This window comes from Aquila chrysaetos, chromosome 5, assembly GCF_900496995.4.
Source record: "Aquila chrysaetos chrysaetos chromosome 5, bAquChr1.4, whole genome shotgun sequence".
Taxonomy (NCBI): domain Eukaryota; kingdom Metazoa; phylum Chordata; class Aves; order Accipitriformes; family Accipitridae; genus Aquila; species Aquila chrysaetos.
This window is the reverse complement of record NC_044008.1, coordinates 43,248,888-43,263,071: the sequence shown is the minus strand read 5'-3', so window position 1 is coordinate 43,263,071 and position 14,184 is coordinate 43,248,888. Positions and strand designations below refer to the sequence as shown.

At 38.5% G+C, this 14,184-nt stretch overlaps 1 protein-coding gene across 1 annotated transcript in view; it reads right to left on the bottom strand.

Moving 5' to 3' along the window:
• Positions 1-519: 519 nt before the first annotated feature.
• ANXA2 (annexin A2) overlaps positions 520-14,184 on the bottom strand; it is a 30,648-nt gene continuing 16,983 nt past the window's right edge. The window contains exons 4-13 of the mRNA XM_030015701.2: positions 13,428-13,522; positions 10,162-10,275; positions 7,031-7,121; positions 5,605-5,684; positions 5,216-5,275; positions 4,469-4,562; positions 3,630-3,725; positions 2,605-2,663; positions 1,822-1,944; positions 520-890 (exon numbers count right to left, since the gene is read on the bottom strand). Of these exons, the coding sequence (XP_029871561.1) occupies positions 831-890; positions 1,822-1,944; positions 2,605-2,663; positions 3,630-3,725; positions 4,469-4,562; positions 5,216-5,275; positions 5,605-5,684; positions 7,031-7,121; positions 10,162-10,275; positions 13,428-13,522 (872 nt within the window). The 3' untranslated portion in view covers positions 520-830. The remainder of the gene's footprint in view (positions 891-1,821; positions 1,945-2,604; positions 2,664-3,629; positions 3,726-4,468; positions 4,563-5,215; positions 5,276-5,604; positions 5,685-7,030; positions 7,122-10,161; positions 10,276-13,427; positions 13,523-14,184) is intronic.

The window sequence follows — 14,184 nt, the reverse complement described above, 5'->3', positions numbered from 1 at the left end:
GAAGAGGAAAGGCGGGAAACTCCCTCCTCACTAAAATAAGCGGCACCCGCTTCGTTCCTCCCGGCTTCGCGGCCTGGTATGACACATCTACCGCAGCGTGCCCCAGCTGCGGGACTTCTGAAGGAAACGCTTCTGTTACAGACAGACAGGCTGTTTAAAATGTTTAAGAGGGATTCACAAGTATTCGCTCCTCGCACGCAGGCACAGAAAACGTTTAAATGTTTTAAGAGGGATTCAAAAGCGTTCACCCCTCCCACACAGGCAGGGAAAGGTGGGGCTCAGGTTTTAGTATCACTTATTTGGGGAGAAAAAAGGAAAAAAAAAAATAATCAAGAGAATGGGTTTGCGTCTGTTAAGAAATTGAATCATTAAACAGGGGAAGGGCTTCGAGGGAGGAAGATAAGGTTTCAGCCGCAAGCAGTGAACCCTGGGAGGAAAAAACCAACACAGAACATGGATGGCGAAGGCTAAATATATATCAATTGTTCACGCAGTTTTCAAATTAAAGGTCTGAAAGACTTCAGTTTTATTTATGTTTTATTAGAAACATCACACAGAGAGGCAGAGTCTCTCACAAGCACTTGTAACCTCATTTATCTTTGGAAGGTTAGTTTCTCTGGCTATGCACTGTTAGGATCTTTGGCAGAGCCAAGCAGAGCGCTGCTGCTGAGAGAAGCGCACACAGCACCGGAAAGCATACTACATCAGTGCTCTTGCAGATATAAAGGCAAGTCAAGGTTAGCTAGGCAAGTCAATCTTTTCTAGGATTACAATAAAACGAAGAGCAAAAAAGGCATGTCTCTGGATTTGGGTTTCTTCCCTCACAGCTTTCAGTCCTCTCCACCACACAGGTTCAGCAGCGCCCTCTGATAATCCCCTTTTGTGTCTTGCTGTAAAGCAAGGGAAGAAAAATACAAAATACATATGAGGAAACAGTCACAAAATATGAAAGTATATGCATTATATTCTAAAGCTGTGGGACAGACTATGTTTTGCAGTTGAAGCCTTGTCAGCCTGGAGGAGACTATCTAGACTGAGTTTTACTTATGAGTAAATTGAAATTATTTATCATTCTTGCAATACAAATGCAAGGCCAAGAAGGGAGAGAAATTTTGTTATGAAAAAGTAACTCAACAAAGGAAAGCTGAAGGACTCGATTCTGTTCCTTCTCACTGATCACTGCAAAAATCATACATGAAGTTCACTATTTTGAAAATTTGCATATAACCTAAAATTGGCATCTTCAGGAAAAGATTCTGGCTTAAGATTTTGACTCAACTTCATCTACACAAGGAATAATGTATCATATGTTGTTGTGAGGGTGGGTGGAAGACTAGTTTTTAAACAGGTGCACAAGCTCTTTACCTATGCCCCAAGTTAAATAAAACCTAGCACCTATAGCTCCTGCCCAATCACAGAAATGGACAAAAATCACTCAAGCTGAAAAGCCTACTCCTTGAGCACTGAAATGAAGGGGAGCAGCAATTTAGAGGCTCTATTTTCACTCAGCAATCACAGAGCAGTTCTGTTTTTTCTTTTCTTTTGGTATAAGGATAGGGACAGGTGAACAGAATTTTCCTTCATAACACATCAGCTGATTGCACAAAGTCTACATATACCCTCAGGTGGCTGCCAGGAGTTGTACTAGCTGTAGACTGCAAAGTTAAAGGTGGGTTTTTTTAATAGCATATGGATAATAATGTATTATTCTCATTGCAGTCTCTAAAACACCTCCCATGAATTCTAATGGTACGATTAATCCAATGAAGACTGCTGCAAAGGTCCATACAACTGATATGAAAAGAAAGCTGAAAAACTTACCTGGATGAAATAATAGAGGGATTTTCCATATTTCCTCTTGAATTCACTCTTAATTTTCAGCATGTCAACCTCACAGCGGGAGACCATAATCCTGATCAGAACCTTGTCACGGGTTCCCTTGCCCTACAAAAGCAGAAACACATTTAGAACTGTAATAGCTGAAACGCATAAAAGGCCACCATACCTGACTGTAAGACAGCAGACTACAGGCAACTGAGATGTAGCAATAAAAGATACAAAGAATTAAATCTTCTAACTAAGGTCATTATTATGATCCAGGAATTTGAGCATCAACATACCCTTCTCATCAGCACTGTTTGACCAACTTCCAGTCACAAATCTAGCTACTTAGACTGTAAGCAGCAGTTCTGGTTCACCAGGACGTCTTCCTGGTATTGCCTAATGCCTGTCACCAGGTCTTTCTCTTTCATCCCTTTTCTTGAGAAAATGTTTTGAGGCAAATCTAGTGTCTTATTTTGGCATGTTAATAAGCAGCTTTTTCCGCTATCAGCTCTTGCTTACCTGCAAAATATGTGTCTAACTTTGCTAATTATAATCAACTGATCTAATAAGGATCATTATTATGATTTTCCCTATACCAGATGCATCTGAATAGATGGTCTAGGCTTGTAACTGTTAAAGAATGCTTTTGAACAATACTAAGTCATTGTTAATTTATTCATCATGCCAGTCATCATATGAATACAAGTGCCTAAGGAATCAATATCTGATGAAACAATGGCAAGAAAAAAATTAGTAGAAAGAAAGAACAGTCTTCCCTACCTTCATGGAATCATACAGTCTGTCAGCAAAATACAGCTGCTTGTTCTGAATGCACTGGACTGGAGAGAAATAAGAATAGTTAAACATCCTGCCTATACATGGAAAAGCAGAACACAGAATCTTGGAGCCTTTATAAAGACATGATAAGTAGTCAAAATAAGGTTTTCAGCAAAAGTTTCTCCAAAAGGGGACATAGAGAAATTCTTTTTACCTGAGTTGTTACTTAGAAGTTGTTTGGCTAAGCTTGTGATTGAACCACAAATCCTTACAATCTGAGAAAGTATTTCCCTCCATTGCTAGTATTGTTCCAGAATGCTAGCCCTCCTCCACATACACCGCAATTCATTCTTCCACTTCTATAAAGCAACCTCTTTTCTGAAAACACTTATTGTATGCTAATCTATGAGAAGTCTCCCTTTCAAGGCTGAGCTCTGTTTATTCTCCATTTGCATTACAGAGCTCTCAGTTCAACCTTAGTCTGAAATGGATTTTCCTCTTAAAGAATTTCCTTTGAAACTTGGCGACATCCTTGTCATCTTCATCTCATGCCACAATACCAGCCTTACACCTTATCTGCCCGTTTCAGAGAATTCAGTGCCAAATCAGCTCTTTTATTAGCCTCTACCATCCTCCACCGCTCATCTTCTCTCACACACACACAGTTCTCTTTCCAGCCGATGTCTACATTGAACACTTAATGTGTTGCAACCTTTTTGTTTGTTTGGCAAAACAAACATTAAGACTCTACATCAAACAAAAGTGGAACTATCAACAAATCACAAAACACATGCATTCTCATTTTCAACTGGAAAGCAAGGTTTGTATTTTGCAGAGGGCAAAAATATGCTACTTCTCAATACCTGTAATATCCTAAAATACACTGATGGATCCAATAATACCAGCACGTCCAGTTTAGTTCTCATCCAGCAACACAGAGGAAGCTGGGCTCTATCCTTATCATGATACACCGCAAGAACACTGAAAAGATCCTATCTAAAGATAGTCTTTACTTCAGGGTAACTCACCAAGATTAAGGAAGGCATTCTCCAGATCTCCCTTAACCTCCTTCTTGATGCTCTCCAACATATCATACGGGCTGTAGCTCTTGTACCTGTCAAACACTATCACAAGAAAGAAATCAGGTAAAATCAAAACCAGACCAAGAACTGGTAAAAGTAACCACCTAGATCAAAAACATAGACAGCAATGCAGAGACACATGATTAAAAAAAATATCTGTCCAAGTGCTTCTGAGAACTTCATCAAAGTACAGCCTAAGTTTGTCAGCTGATAGCAAAGTTCCCATGCTATGACCTTTTTGTTTTACTTGAACACCTCCACAATCTGGAAAAATACCGTATTAATTCTGTACTAGTATTTTTTGAAACAACAGTGATTTAGGCCCTGAAAAGAAAAGCCTTCAAATGGCTTTCCCATGTGCTTCTTACAGCAATGTCAGAGCTGCCTTTGAGAGTCTTCACTGTCAGATTTAAACACATGATATAGCTAAGCTTCCCTAAGACGGAGGGAAAAGCTAAAGGACTTCTCAAGGTCTCCTGCAGTCATGTTTTCTAGATTTGTAACAGTTTTGTTCCTGGTGTATGTGACATATAATTGAGCACTGTTACACCTGTGTAAAAAAGAGCTCTTTACACACATTCTAACTGTGAGATTAACACATCCACAGAAATAACTAAATTTTTTGAAAAAATTAACAGCTTGGACATGAATTAAGATTTATGAGATCTCCTATGTTTTATGAGTGCTTTTCACACTCATTTCAATCATATCTGGGACAAAATAGTAACCACTTTGGTATAACTTTCTCTTACAGGAAAAAAATAAATCTGTCTCTCGAATAGTACCTTTCTGCAGGTGGGGGACACTTCTCTCAGTCATAATGTTGATCCATTTGGGGACATCAGTTCCCTTTCTCTTCACACCAGCATCATAGAGCTCCTGGGGTTGGAATGAAAAGCAAAATCATGAAAATCAGGAGTTACACAAGGAGCCATCACAAATGCATACTATTCCCTTACTAGAAAACAAGCCCTACTGGAACTGTGTCAGTGGGAGAAACACAAAAGGACACATGATTGGGCAGACCACCAGGACAAGATCTATGGATCTAAACTGAAACTAAGACTAATTACTTTGTATTTACCTCTATCTACAGGTTTTACTCTGTATTTAGCTCTGTTTACCTCAGCAGAGCTGCTCTTGACATACAGATTTAATAAACAAGCACTAGCAGCCACTAAGTTCAATGATACTTCTCTCAGTCTTACACAATTACTTGGTTGCAGTCAGTCTTCACAATGTTATGGGTTTTCTTTTGTTACAGGCTCTCTTTCTCAGTATGCCTAAGGGAAACACCAGAGAGTTTCTGTATAGGTACTTGTGGGTTAGTAGCCTGTGAAAACTGATAACTGAAGGTATCAGGATCTTAAGCGGCAGATACCTTGACAGCATGCAAATATTACTGTGCAAGACAATCTGAAATATACACACCTACTTTCATAAATGCTTCTCATTCCCATAATATTTGTACTTTCAATATCCCCAAAAGCTTGATCAACTTAAGACATTTAATGGTCATTACCAGCACTTACCCTAGCATCTTGGTCAATCAGCTCATAATCAATCACAGAGGTATCTTCACACCTTTTGCCCTTCAAACAAGGATAGCAGTATTTAGAAGAGGTTTAATAGAGAGTAAGCAGTTTGCTATATGCATATTCTTTTCTCTTTGATTTTTTTAATCTGAATTTGCTAAATGAGTAACAGTATGCTCCACCCCATTACGAAGCTGCTATGAATGCTGCATTTCTATCAAAATACTTTGCCCTTCAACATTTGAATATTTTTTCCCCCAAAAGAGAGTGAAAATATAAGGAAATTTAAAAGTGAATCAGAAATCCAATTGTTTTACTGGCAGCCATCAGTCGGTTACCAAAGGGTAAGCACTTTAGGAAAAGTGGAACAATATGAACAGACCTACCTTTGCCAGGGCAACCATTAGCTTGCGGAAGTCACCAGATGTGTCCGATATAATGTCCTTTTCCAGCTCTGTCTTGTACACTAGAAAACAAAAAATTCTTAAGTAAATGTTGTCCTACAAATACTCCTTTACAGGAAAAACAGCTGCTAATTACTGTGTTTTATGCGCACAAACAGCTACAATCTAAGTCACATGTGGAAGACAATGAAAACAAATGCATGCTTGCATACAACAAAAACAATGTTGCTACCAGCTAGTCATGAGAGTTCTCAAGCAATGAAAGTCTGTCATGTAAATAAAGATAACAGGAAAGCCTGAGACTATTAAAAGGAAGGGAATTTTTTTTTTTTTTAAGCTCAATATCCTATTAGATCATTCTTAGCTACCAATGAATGTTTGCTTATTTGATAAACATAGCATTTAGGCCACCTCCACTGGTGGATTTATGATTGGATAACTGCAATTACAAGTTTAATGTAAAAGACAAAAGCTGTTATGATAAATCAAAGGAATGCCGTGTGTGATTCTGGTCTGGTGTCTAAACATGTTCATTGCTTTCCAAGCAGTCATACTCTGTATTACTACAAAATCACATTCTCTCTTCAACAGCAACCTAATCTACAGCAGCAACATTCTCTTTGCTGAGACATATTATTTTTTTTCAATACTGCCCATTAAGACTACATTGGTTTTGCTTGTCTTTTTTGACTTAGCCAGACCTTACCAGAACTGCTTGACAACTATTAAGCATTAGCACACAGCAGTTTTCTACATTTCAGTCTATTTGTGGTGAAACTCAACTCTGAAGCTCAGGGAAACAGGCACCGGACAGATGCGCTACTGAATTGCAATAAACCCAACCAGAATGGCCAATATAAAAATATAAGGTATATTAAAGGAAAAGTAATATTTTTTTGAGGGTGGATCTTAGATCACTCTTATATCTACTTATAATCAACTAAGAATTATAGCTTCAATCAGATAACATGCTTTAGAAAAGCTGAAAAACAGAATATATGCTTTTATTTCATGTCTTTTCTGGCAAGTCTAGCAAATAAACTTATAAGCATGCTTGAGTCACCTACTTATTACATAATTGATCCTAGAATCCATAAATCTAACATAATTAATTCTGTCACTACACACAGAATGCATGTAGCTTACAAAAAAAAACTCATTTAGACAGGACTTACATGAGTAGTAAATGTTCTCCAATTTGTTTGCTACCAAGCAACAAGATGAAACTATATAAACACATACAAATATCAAGGACACCAGTACAAAATACTATCTTGTGTCCAACTGCCAGAGAATCAAAGCAGACGTTGTGTAAGCGACTCTAATAATCAAATTCACACTGAGGGGAACTTATCCAGCTAACTTAGTGTAAAAACACAGTACCCTGAAACTTTCAAAGTAAACTTACTTTCTCTGTAGACTCTGTTAATTTCACTAAGCTCCTGATTTGTTCGTGAGCAGATGATTTCAATGAGTGTGTCTTCATCGGTTCCCAGACCCTGCAACACATGTATGATTCAGTTAGGTGCTAGAAATGAACAGGCATGCTTGAATCGTTTAAAAATATTTTACAGACATCTTCTTTCTCCCACTCTTAACAGTTTCACAACGATTCAGGGATATTTTTTGCTAACTGCACCTGAGAAACCCCAGATGGAATATTTTTAGCTGCCAAATACTACTCCAATAGTTTTGAGATCCTGTAGATACCATCTCTGGGCAATGCGCATTTGCTGCGAGTGTCTGTAACGCTCAGTGGCCTCCCCACAGTGTAACTGGATGAGATCAACTTATCATGGTCCATGTGTGATTGTTTTCTGTCCATTAAGAGCACAGGCAGAAAATCTGATTCTTAGCACGCAGATGGGCAGCAATCAACTTGTTCTTTCCTGCTTGTCTTCCCCACCTCCAGCCATACAACTCCTCCACTATAAATGCAAAGCCAAGGATGACACCATCATTAGCCTTGGCCTTGTCTCCAACTCAGCAAAGATTTAAGCATGTTCTGAACTTCTAGCTAATAAATAGCCCCTCTTGAATTGTCCATATTTTCCATGTACTTCACAATGCACAAATACAGATGAAACAATATTACTATTAGCTATATTAAGAAACTAAAATCTATTTAGTATGATGAACTAAATATTTAGATTTTAAATTTTTGTGAACAAGCTGAATGAATTGAGAGGTCTTATATAATATTTCAAAGCTACTTTTGTGATCAAGGTCAATGAAGAACCAGTACTTTGAACAAAGCTGCATTACTACTGTTTAAAAAGTAATATAGGTATTATCACTGTAACAAAATTACAAACTACATCAAAATGTATCAGCTATCAAATAAGCCTTATAGTAACTCAGATACTCCAAAATAATGTGGGTTGATCAATGTGCTCTAAACCTTGTTCAATTATTTTATATAGATAAACAGCCAAATTTAAAAAAAAAAAAAAATTTAAAATTGCCAACAACACTGCAATATTCTTGCTCCTGGAGAAAGACAGAAAACTCTGAAGGACAGGCTCAGAACAGAAGATTAACCTGGATGAGCTGAAGATGCTTCCCTCTCCAGTGACCACTGAGGATGTCTGGGTTACTAGTTGGTAAAGCCATTTGGCAGCCAGATGCCTCAATATTTTGAAAAGAAACTTTTTAAAAAATAGACTCCACTGGTGATTTTTTCATTCTGTTTTGTTACTTACTTACTAATGAATTATGTTCATGCTAATCTCATTACCCTCATCTTCCAGCATCACCAGCACACAGAAAAAAACACTCTTATGCCTCCTGTTAGGATGCTGCTTGTTAAGCCCATCTGTAACAGAACGTCATTTTGTATGTGGCAAAAATGGGCATGGCTTCCACAGGACTGCAAGAGGAGTCTGCTAGGTAACATCTCGGGAAAACTTCTCATGCTGCAGTCTTTCACATGTGGAAAATGGAGGTAATTATGTGGAAAACTACCCTCTTGGAAAAAGTGTCTCTATTGAAGGGAGGAGGGAGAAAAAAAAAAAAAAAAAAAAAAAGAGAGGACTAAACCCAAGCAATTTTATAAAAATGGCTCACAGCTAAGAGAATTAGGATAGCTTTCCACAGAGTGGTTCTAATAGGTATCTGGAGAAGAAATAAAGGCTAACAAAATTTAAGATTTTCTAAATATTTTTAGAGTATTTTGTAAGAATGTGTACCAGAAAAATAATTAACTCCTCAGTGAGAACTTTGCTTTACCCAACTTCAATTCCCATGTCATAGTTTATTATGCTGTATGTATCAAGTCAAACTTAAGCTCAGGCAAATTCAGATTAGACTAAGTGCTTGGGAGCTGAGAATAGCTGACCTATGGAGAGAATAGAATATTCTACCATTTGTGGCTACTCTGAGGTAATGGCTTGGTCTTCCGGCTGTAAATACAGCATAAATGCTATATAAGCATGTGGTCATCCTAAATATAATATAACAGATGTAAGACATTGAAAAAAAAAAAAAAACGCCCAACAAAAAAACCAAAACCAAACTGATCTGAGTCACAGTAAATTATGGCTAGCCTCTACTTAAACCAGAAGAGGGCAGCATGTGATTACTCAAAGAAGGGATTTGGCCCATAATTGAAGAGTTACCATCTCCATACTGGGTTGGTTTTTTGGGTTTGAGTTGGCTTTTTTTGGTGGGGTGGGGTGGTGGAGGTGGTGGTTTTGTTTGCTTGTTTGTTTTTTAACTCCTTTTTCATAGTCTGGAGAAATTAATTAATTGTTTTTTTGTCTTGTTCTGAATTTCAACAGACATATTTTAATACTTGTTTTTTAATTATTTAAAAAAAAATTAACCTGATCAAGAACGTTCAGAATTGAAGTGATAATTATAAATACAAATTCCCAAACCTTCATTTGCTTAGAAAGGTGAATGCACTGACATAAGCACGTCTCAAAGTCTTGTTTCAGTGGCCTACACAGCAGGTATTTCTAAACCAGCAACCTATTCCACACTTGCCTGTGATTGTAGGGGACTGAACACGGTTACTCACTGCTGCACTTTTTCTCCAAAGACTGCTTTTGATGCCCCATCCTCCTCCTCCTTGTGTTCTACACAGAGGCAGGTCTGGTACAGAATGTTCTTTCAAGATCAGTAATATGACCCAGTAACTGGAAACTACTGTTTAAGCCTATAAATGCTAGCAGAGGATTTAATAGCTCCAGCTAACAGCTGCTCTCTTAATGTTTTTTTCTACTATGAACCTGTATATTGTTTTTAAGAGCAGTCAGCAAAGCAGCAACCAGCCAGAGCAGCCTATCAGTTATTCCTGACCTGACAAAAATTATATATTTCCTTAAAGAGAGGATTTAATTATCAGTTTAAAAATCACATGGTTCCAGAATTTCTCTCATTTTGGATGCCTTGCAGCTGGATACTTAAACTGTAATACTAAATAAAAATAATAGTCAGTGGACACGTTTGAAAACTGTGCCCTTGGATATGAAGTCCATACTCATTCCTGAGACAGCAACATCAGACTAACATACTTAAATTTCAAAGCTCATTTACCTTCATGGCAGCTTTCAATTCAGAGGCATCATACTGTGCCGGTGTCTTCAGCAAGCCCAAGATCACTGCCTCCAAATGACCCGACAGAGCAGACTTGAGAGCTGCAGAAAGTTCCTGTGAAAAAGGAGGGATGAAGGAAGAAAAAAATTAAAGCTCACTTCTGATCTCCAGAGAATTCAGCCTGTAGTGCTTTAAGTCTCCAAGCCTGCAACAGTATTTCTTACACAATTGACTGACAATGAAACAGAACATAAAGAGCTTTTCTTTTTTGAAAGCCTAAGAAAGAAATTAGGGCAAAGAAATTTTTTCTCATCCTTTGAAAATAAGAAGAAATCCACTGGTGGCTGACAAAGTGCTGGGAAGCATGGTGCAGACACATCTGAACAGCTCTGCTCCAGTCTTGAAGCACTGACACCTTGTTGGAGCTAATAAGCACAGATGGATCTGAGTTTGACTCCCTGCGGTCAGTGCTTCTCCATCATACTCCCAAAGTTTTCCCAGTAGCACTGTATTATTTGTGTTTTTCCTATTATCCCAGCCCTTTACTAGCTGAGACATTGGAAAACTGACTGCACAGTTATTCCACTGTACAGGACCAGTTCCCAAACAGCTAGCTGAAGAGAAAAAATTGTCCCTGAGCACAGAAAAATTATCCCTGTCTTCAAGGAAACTACCAGAAGAGTGTAGCCAAAGTCTCTATTGTTAATTGTCAGTCAATCCTAGAGAAAGAAACAGTCAGGTATGTTCACTTCACAGGATGCACACAGATCTGTAGCAAATAAAGTCAGAGGCATGTCCTCTTTTATGGTTTTCAGGTGCAACTTGAATAATGCTGATTATCAGCTTCATTGTAGCGTAGCTACAAAGTTGAAATCCCTGGGATCAAGTTTGGCTTTCACGCAGATCAATGTATTCCCTAAGCTGAAGTTAAGTCTGTAGCATTCAGAAGAGAATTGCTGCATTTCAATTGCTGGTTTCTACACTAACAATTTGTAAGCTTGAGGGGCAGGGGAAAAGGGAGTAGAGAAAGTGACATCAGCAAAATTGCAGAGAATTTTGTACCAGATAAAGAGCCAAGGCACTTAGCTCGTTTCCAGAGTCACCCATTTAATCCAGGGCACTAATATATGCTAATACTGTATGCACTTACTGCATGGACCGACCAAGATAGCGAATGGGGGTTTTGGGCATCTAGCTCCTTTAGTCTGAAACATTTTAGTACAATAACTCTGTTTTGGATACAGTGTTCCATCATTTATTTGCGTGAAAACAGGTTCTTCAGACATCAGCTGAAACAGCAAAGATACTGCATTTCTCTATTATAATACATTTGAGGACAATGCCATGACTTCCAATTAGATGAGTGAAGTTTTTGCAATCTTTGCACTTTGGTGTGAAGGCTGAAGGAAAATACAAATCACTACAGTAGGATTTACCAAAATAACTTCAAAAACCACCTCAAACTGAACCAAGCACCTGCCCTCATATTAGCAGGCTTCTGGAGAAATAAGGTCTTCTCCCCCTGCCAGGAAAGCAGGGTCTCCACTCTGCCATTCTTTGCCATGGCTAGGAGCGCTCTAAGGGAGAAGCGGGAAACAGATAACCGATAGATATCATTAATCTATAAATAGCAAAGAGAAAATGTTTTACTAAGTGTTCCAAATGAGCATCTGGATATTAGCAGTTCATTTCAAAGTTAGAGACTATTGGTGGCAGTTAGGACTGACCAGACACATACAAAGACACACATGCAGAAACCCCAGTATTCACTGGTAGCTCCATTAATGCTGGTGATGGGGAAAGATTGCATAGATCAAACATCGTTCCTCAAGATTACCAATAGTTTCCATTAGACACAGCTCAACTCAAAGGAATGAAAACCTGCAACACATAAAACAAGCAGCCTACTACAACACAACACATCACCCAAAAAAAACCATGAGATACTGTCCTTAGAGAATATACCTACATGTCTTTTCATATCCCACTTCCTCGTCTCTTGCCATTCACTTGTTTATTTCACTGAGTGGTTTCTACCGCAAATTTCCATTGTTTCTACAAACTGTTTTATTTTTTTGGCACTTGTTAAACTTGATAAATTCAGTTTGCTCTTGGGTCACAGCAAGGAAAAAAGGTGAGAAAGAAACAGATTAAAAAAGTTGCAGATTTTCTTGACTGTGCATTTTTGTGGTCATGCAAAACATTCAAGAAAGCTTTAAGCGACACATTTCACTACTAGGGTCCATTTATATGCACGATTCTCTCAGTGCCCACAGGGTGTGACTGCCAGGGTGCAGATGTGTGCACACACATGCATGCGTCCAACTTGGGCATGCTTCTGCATGTGCCTATATCAGCCAGCCATGCATAAAAGTTGGTGAATTTCCAAAATTTAACTCTAGATTTACATTCGGTTTCAGATGAGCATTCTGAGCTGCTATTGGAGGACTACCATTTGGGGTCTGGCAAACCTGAAAGAGATACATTCATCATAATCCTAATTCTATACAAGTTTCCTCTTTTTCATGGGTATAAAACTTCCATTATGGTAAGATTCTCACAACTTCCGAAGTCAAGAGAACAGCTCTTGCCTTCCAGATAGCAAGACTCATTATGCAGAATTCTGCACACATTTTACAGATTTCTCTCCGTCAATAGCTCAGTACATAAGGTATTTCTGACAGGATAATATCTAGTGATAGTTCAACTCATTGTATCACTTTGTTCCACATCTGCAGCATTCGTAGCACAACTGACTGCAGTCTTTTCTCATTTAAGCTAGCTCTGTGAACAGAAACAGAATACTTTCCTTATGTTGAGTTGTCTTAACAAAAAAAAAAAAAAAAAACCCAAACACAAAAAACCCAATCCCCTAAAGCATCTCCCTTTTATCTTTTCCTTCAAACTGAGGGATTTCACGTTAATGCCTTTTCACTATTGTGTAGCATGTTTCACCAGGGAATCCTGTGGCTGGCTGGCTGGCTGACATGTCACCCATCGTGACTTCTGGAGGTGCTAGGAAACCACTGTCTCCAAACAGATTTCAGTCCCAGTTGTGCATACTCAAAAAATCTGGAAGTCCCACCAGTCCTAAAATGTGACAGCATGGACAAAGTAGATGCATCTTCAATTTCAGTGAAAAGATACAGCAAATAATACTTATCTTCAGTTTACACCCAGCTAACTGTGAAACATGCAGGCCCTGAAAAATCTAACTGTCCACAAGAAAAATATTCAATAGTTGGTATTTCTTCATATTTTGCTACCTTTTTGGTTCTCCTCTGATAGGCAAAAGCAATATCCTGCCTCTGTTCGTTGCTGCGGTTGGTCAGGATGTTGATGATGGTGACCTCATCCACACCTACAGAGACACAAGACAACGAGTTAAAGAAGCTTTCTTGTTACTGTTCTCCTTGTATTAGTACGTTCTTCGACACTCAAAACACAGCATATGTGCTGTCTGGAGCCAAGCCCAACAGCGCTCATTGGTTAGTATGTATCATGTCCTGGCCTTGGAGAAAGGGCAACCAATTACAGCCCAAATTTTTGATGTGATGCAGATCTTTACATACACAGGCATGTATACACCTCAATGAAGTCTAGTTTGTGATCAGCCTCGCTACTTCTGTTTTCTGCTTCACTTGTGTGTCTGTGTACTTGTGTTCAGTCACTCAGCATTCTGCAAAAAGTTGCTCTAGAACACAGGCTTTAAAACTGACACGAACTTGTACTTACTAAAGCTTGCCCTGTCATTTCGGTAGTGTTTTCAATTCAGGCTTCTTAATAAAGCAGTTATATTTCCTATTTAACCCATAGTCACTTAAGAATCACTCCAAACATAAAAATGGGAAAGTAAACCAGTATATTTCATTCTCTCAGTGGCTCAGAAGACAGAAGGGGTTTTTGACACTGGAAGAATTACGTATGTGCTACTTTTTTTGAAATCATCACTCAAAGATCTATGCTAAGTTTTAACTAGCATGCCTAGAAGACTTGGACGCTCAAACTCCCAACCCATCTTTT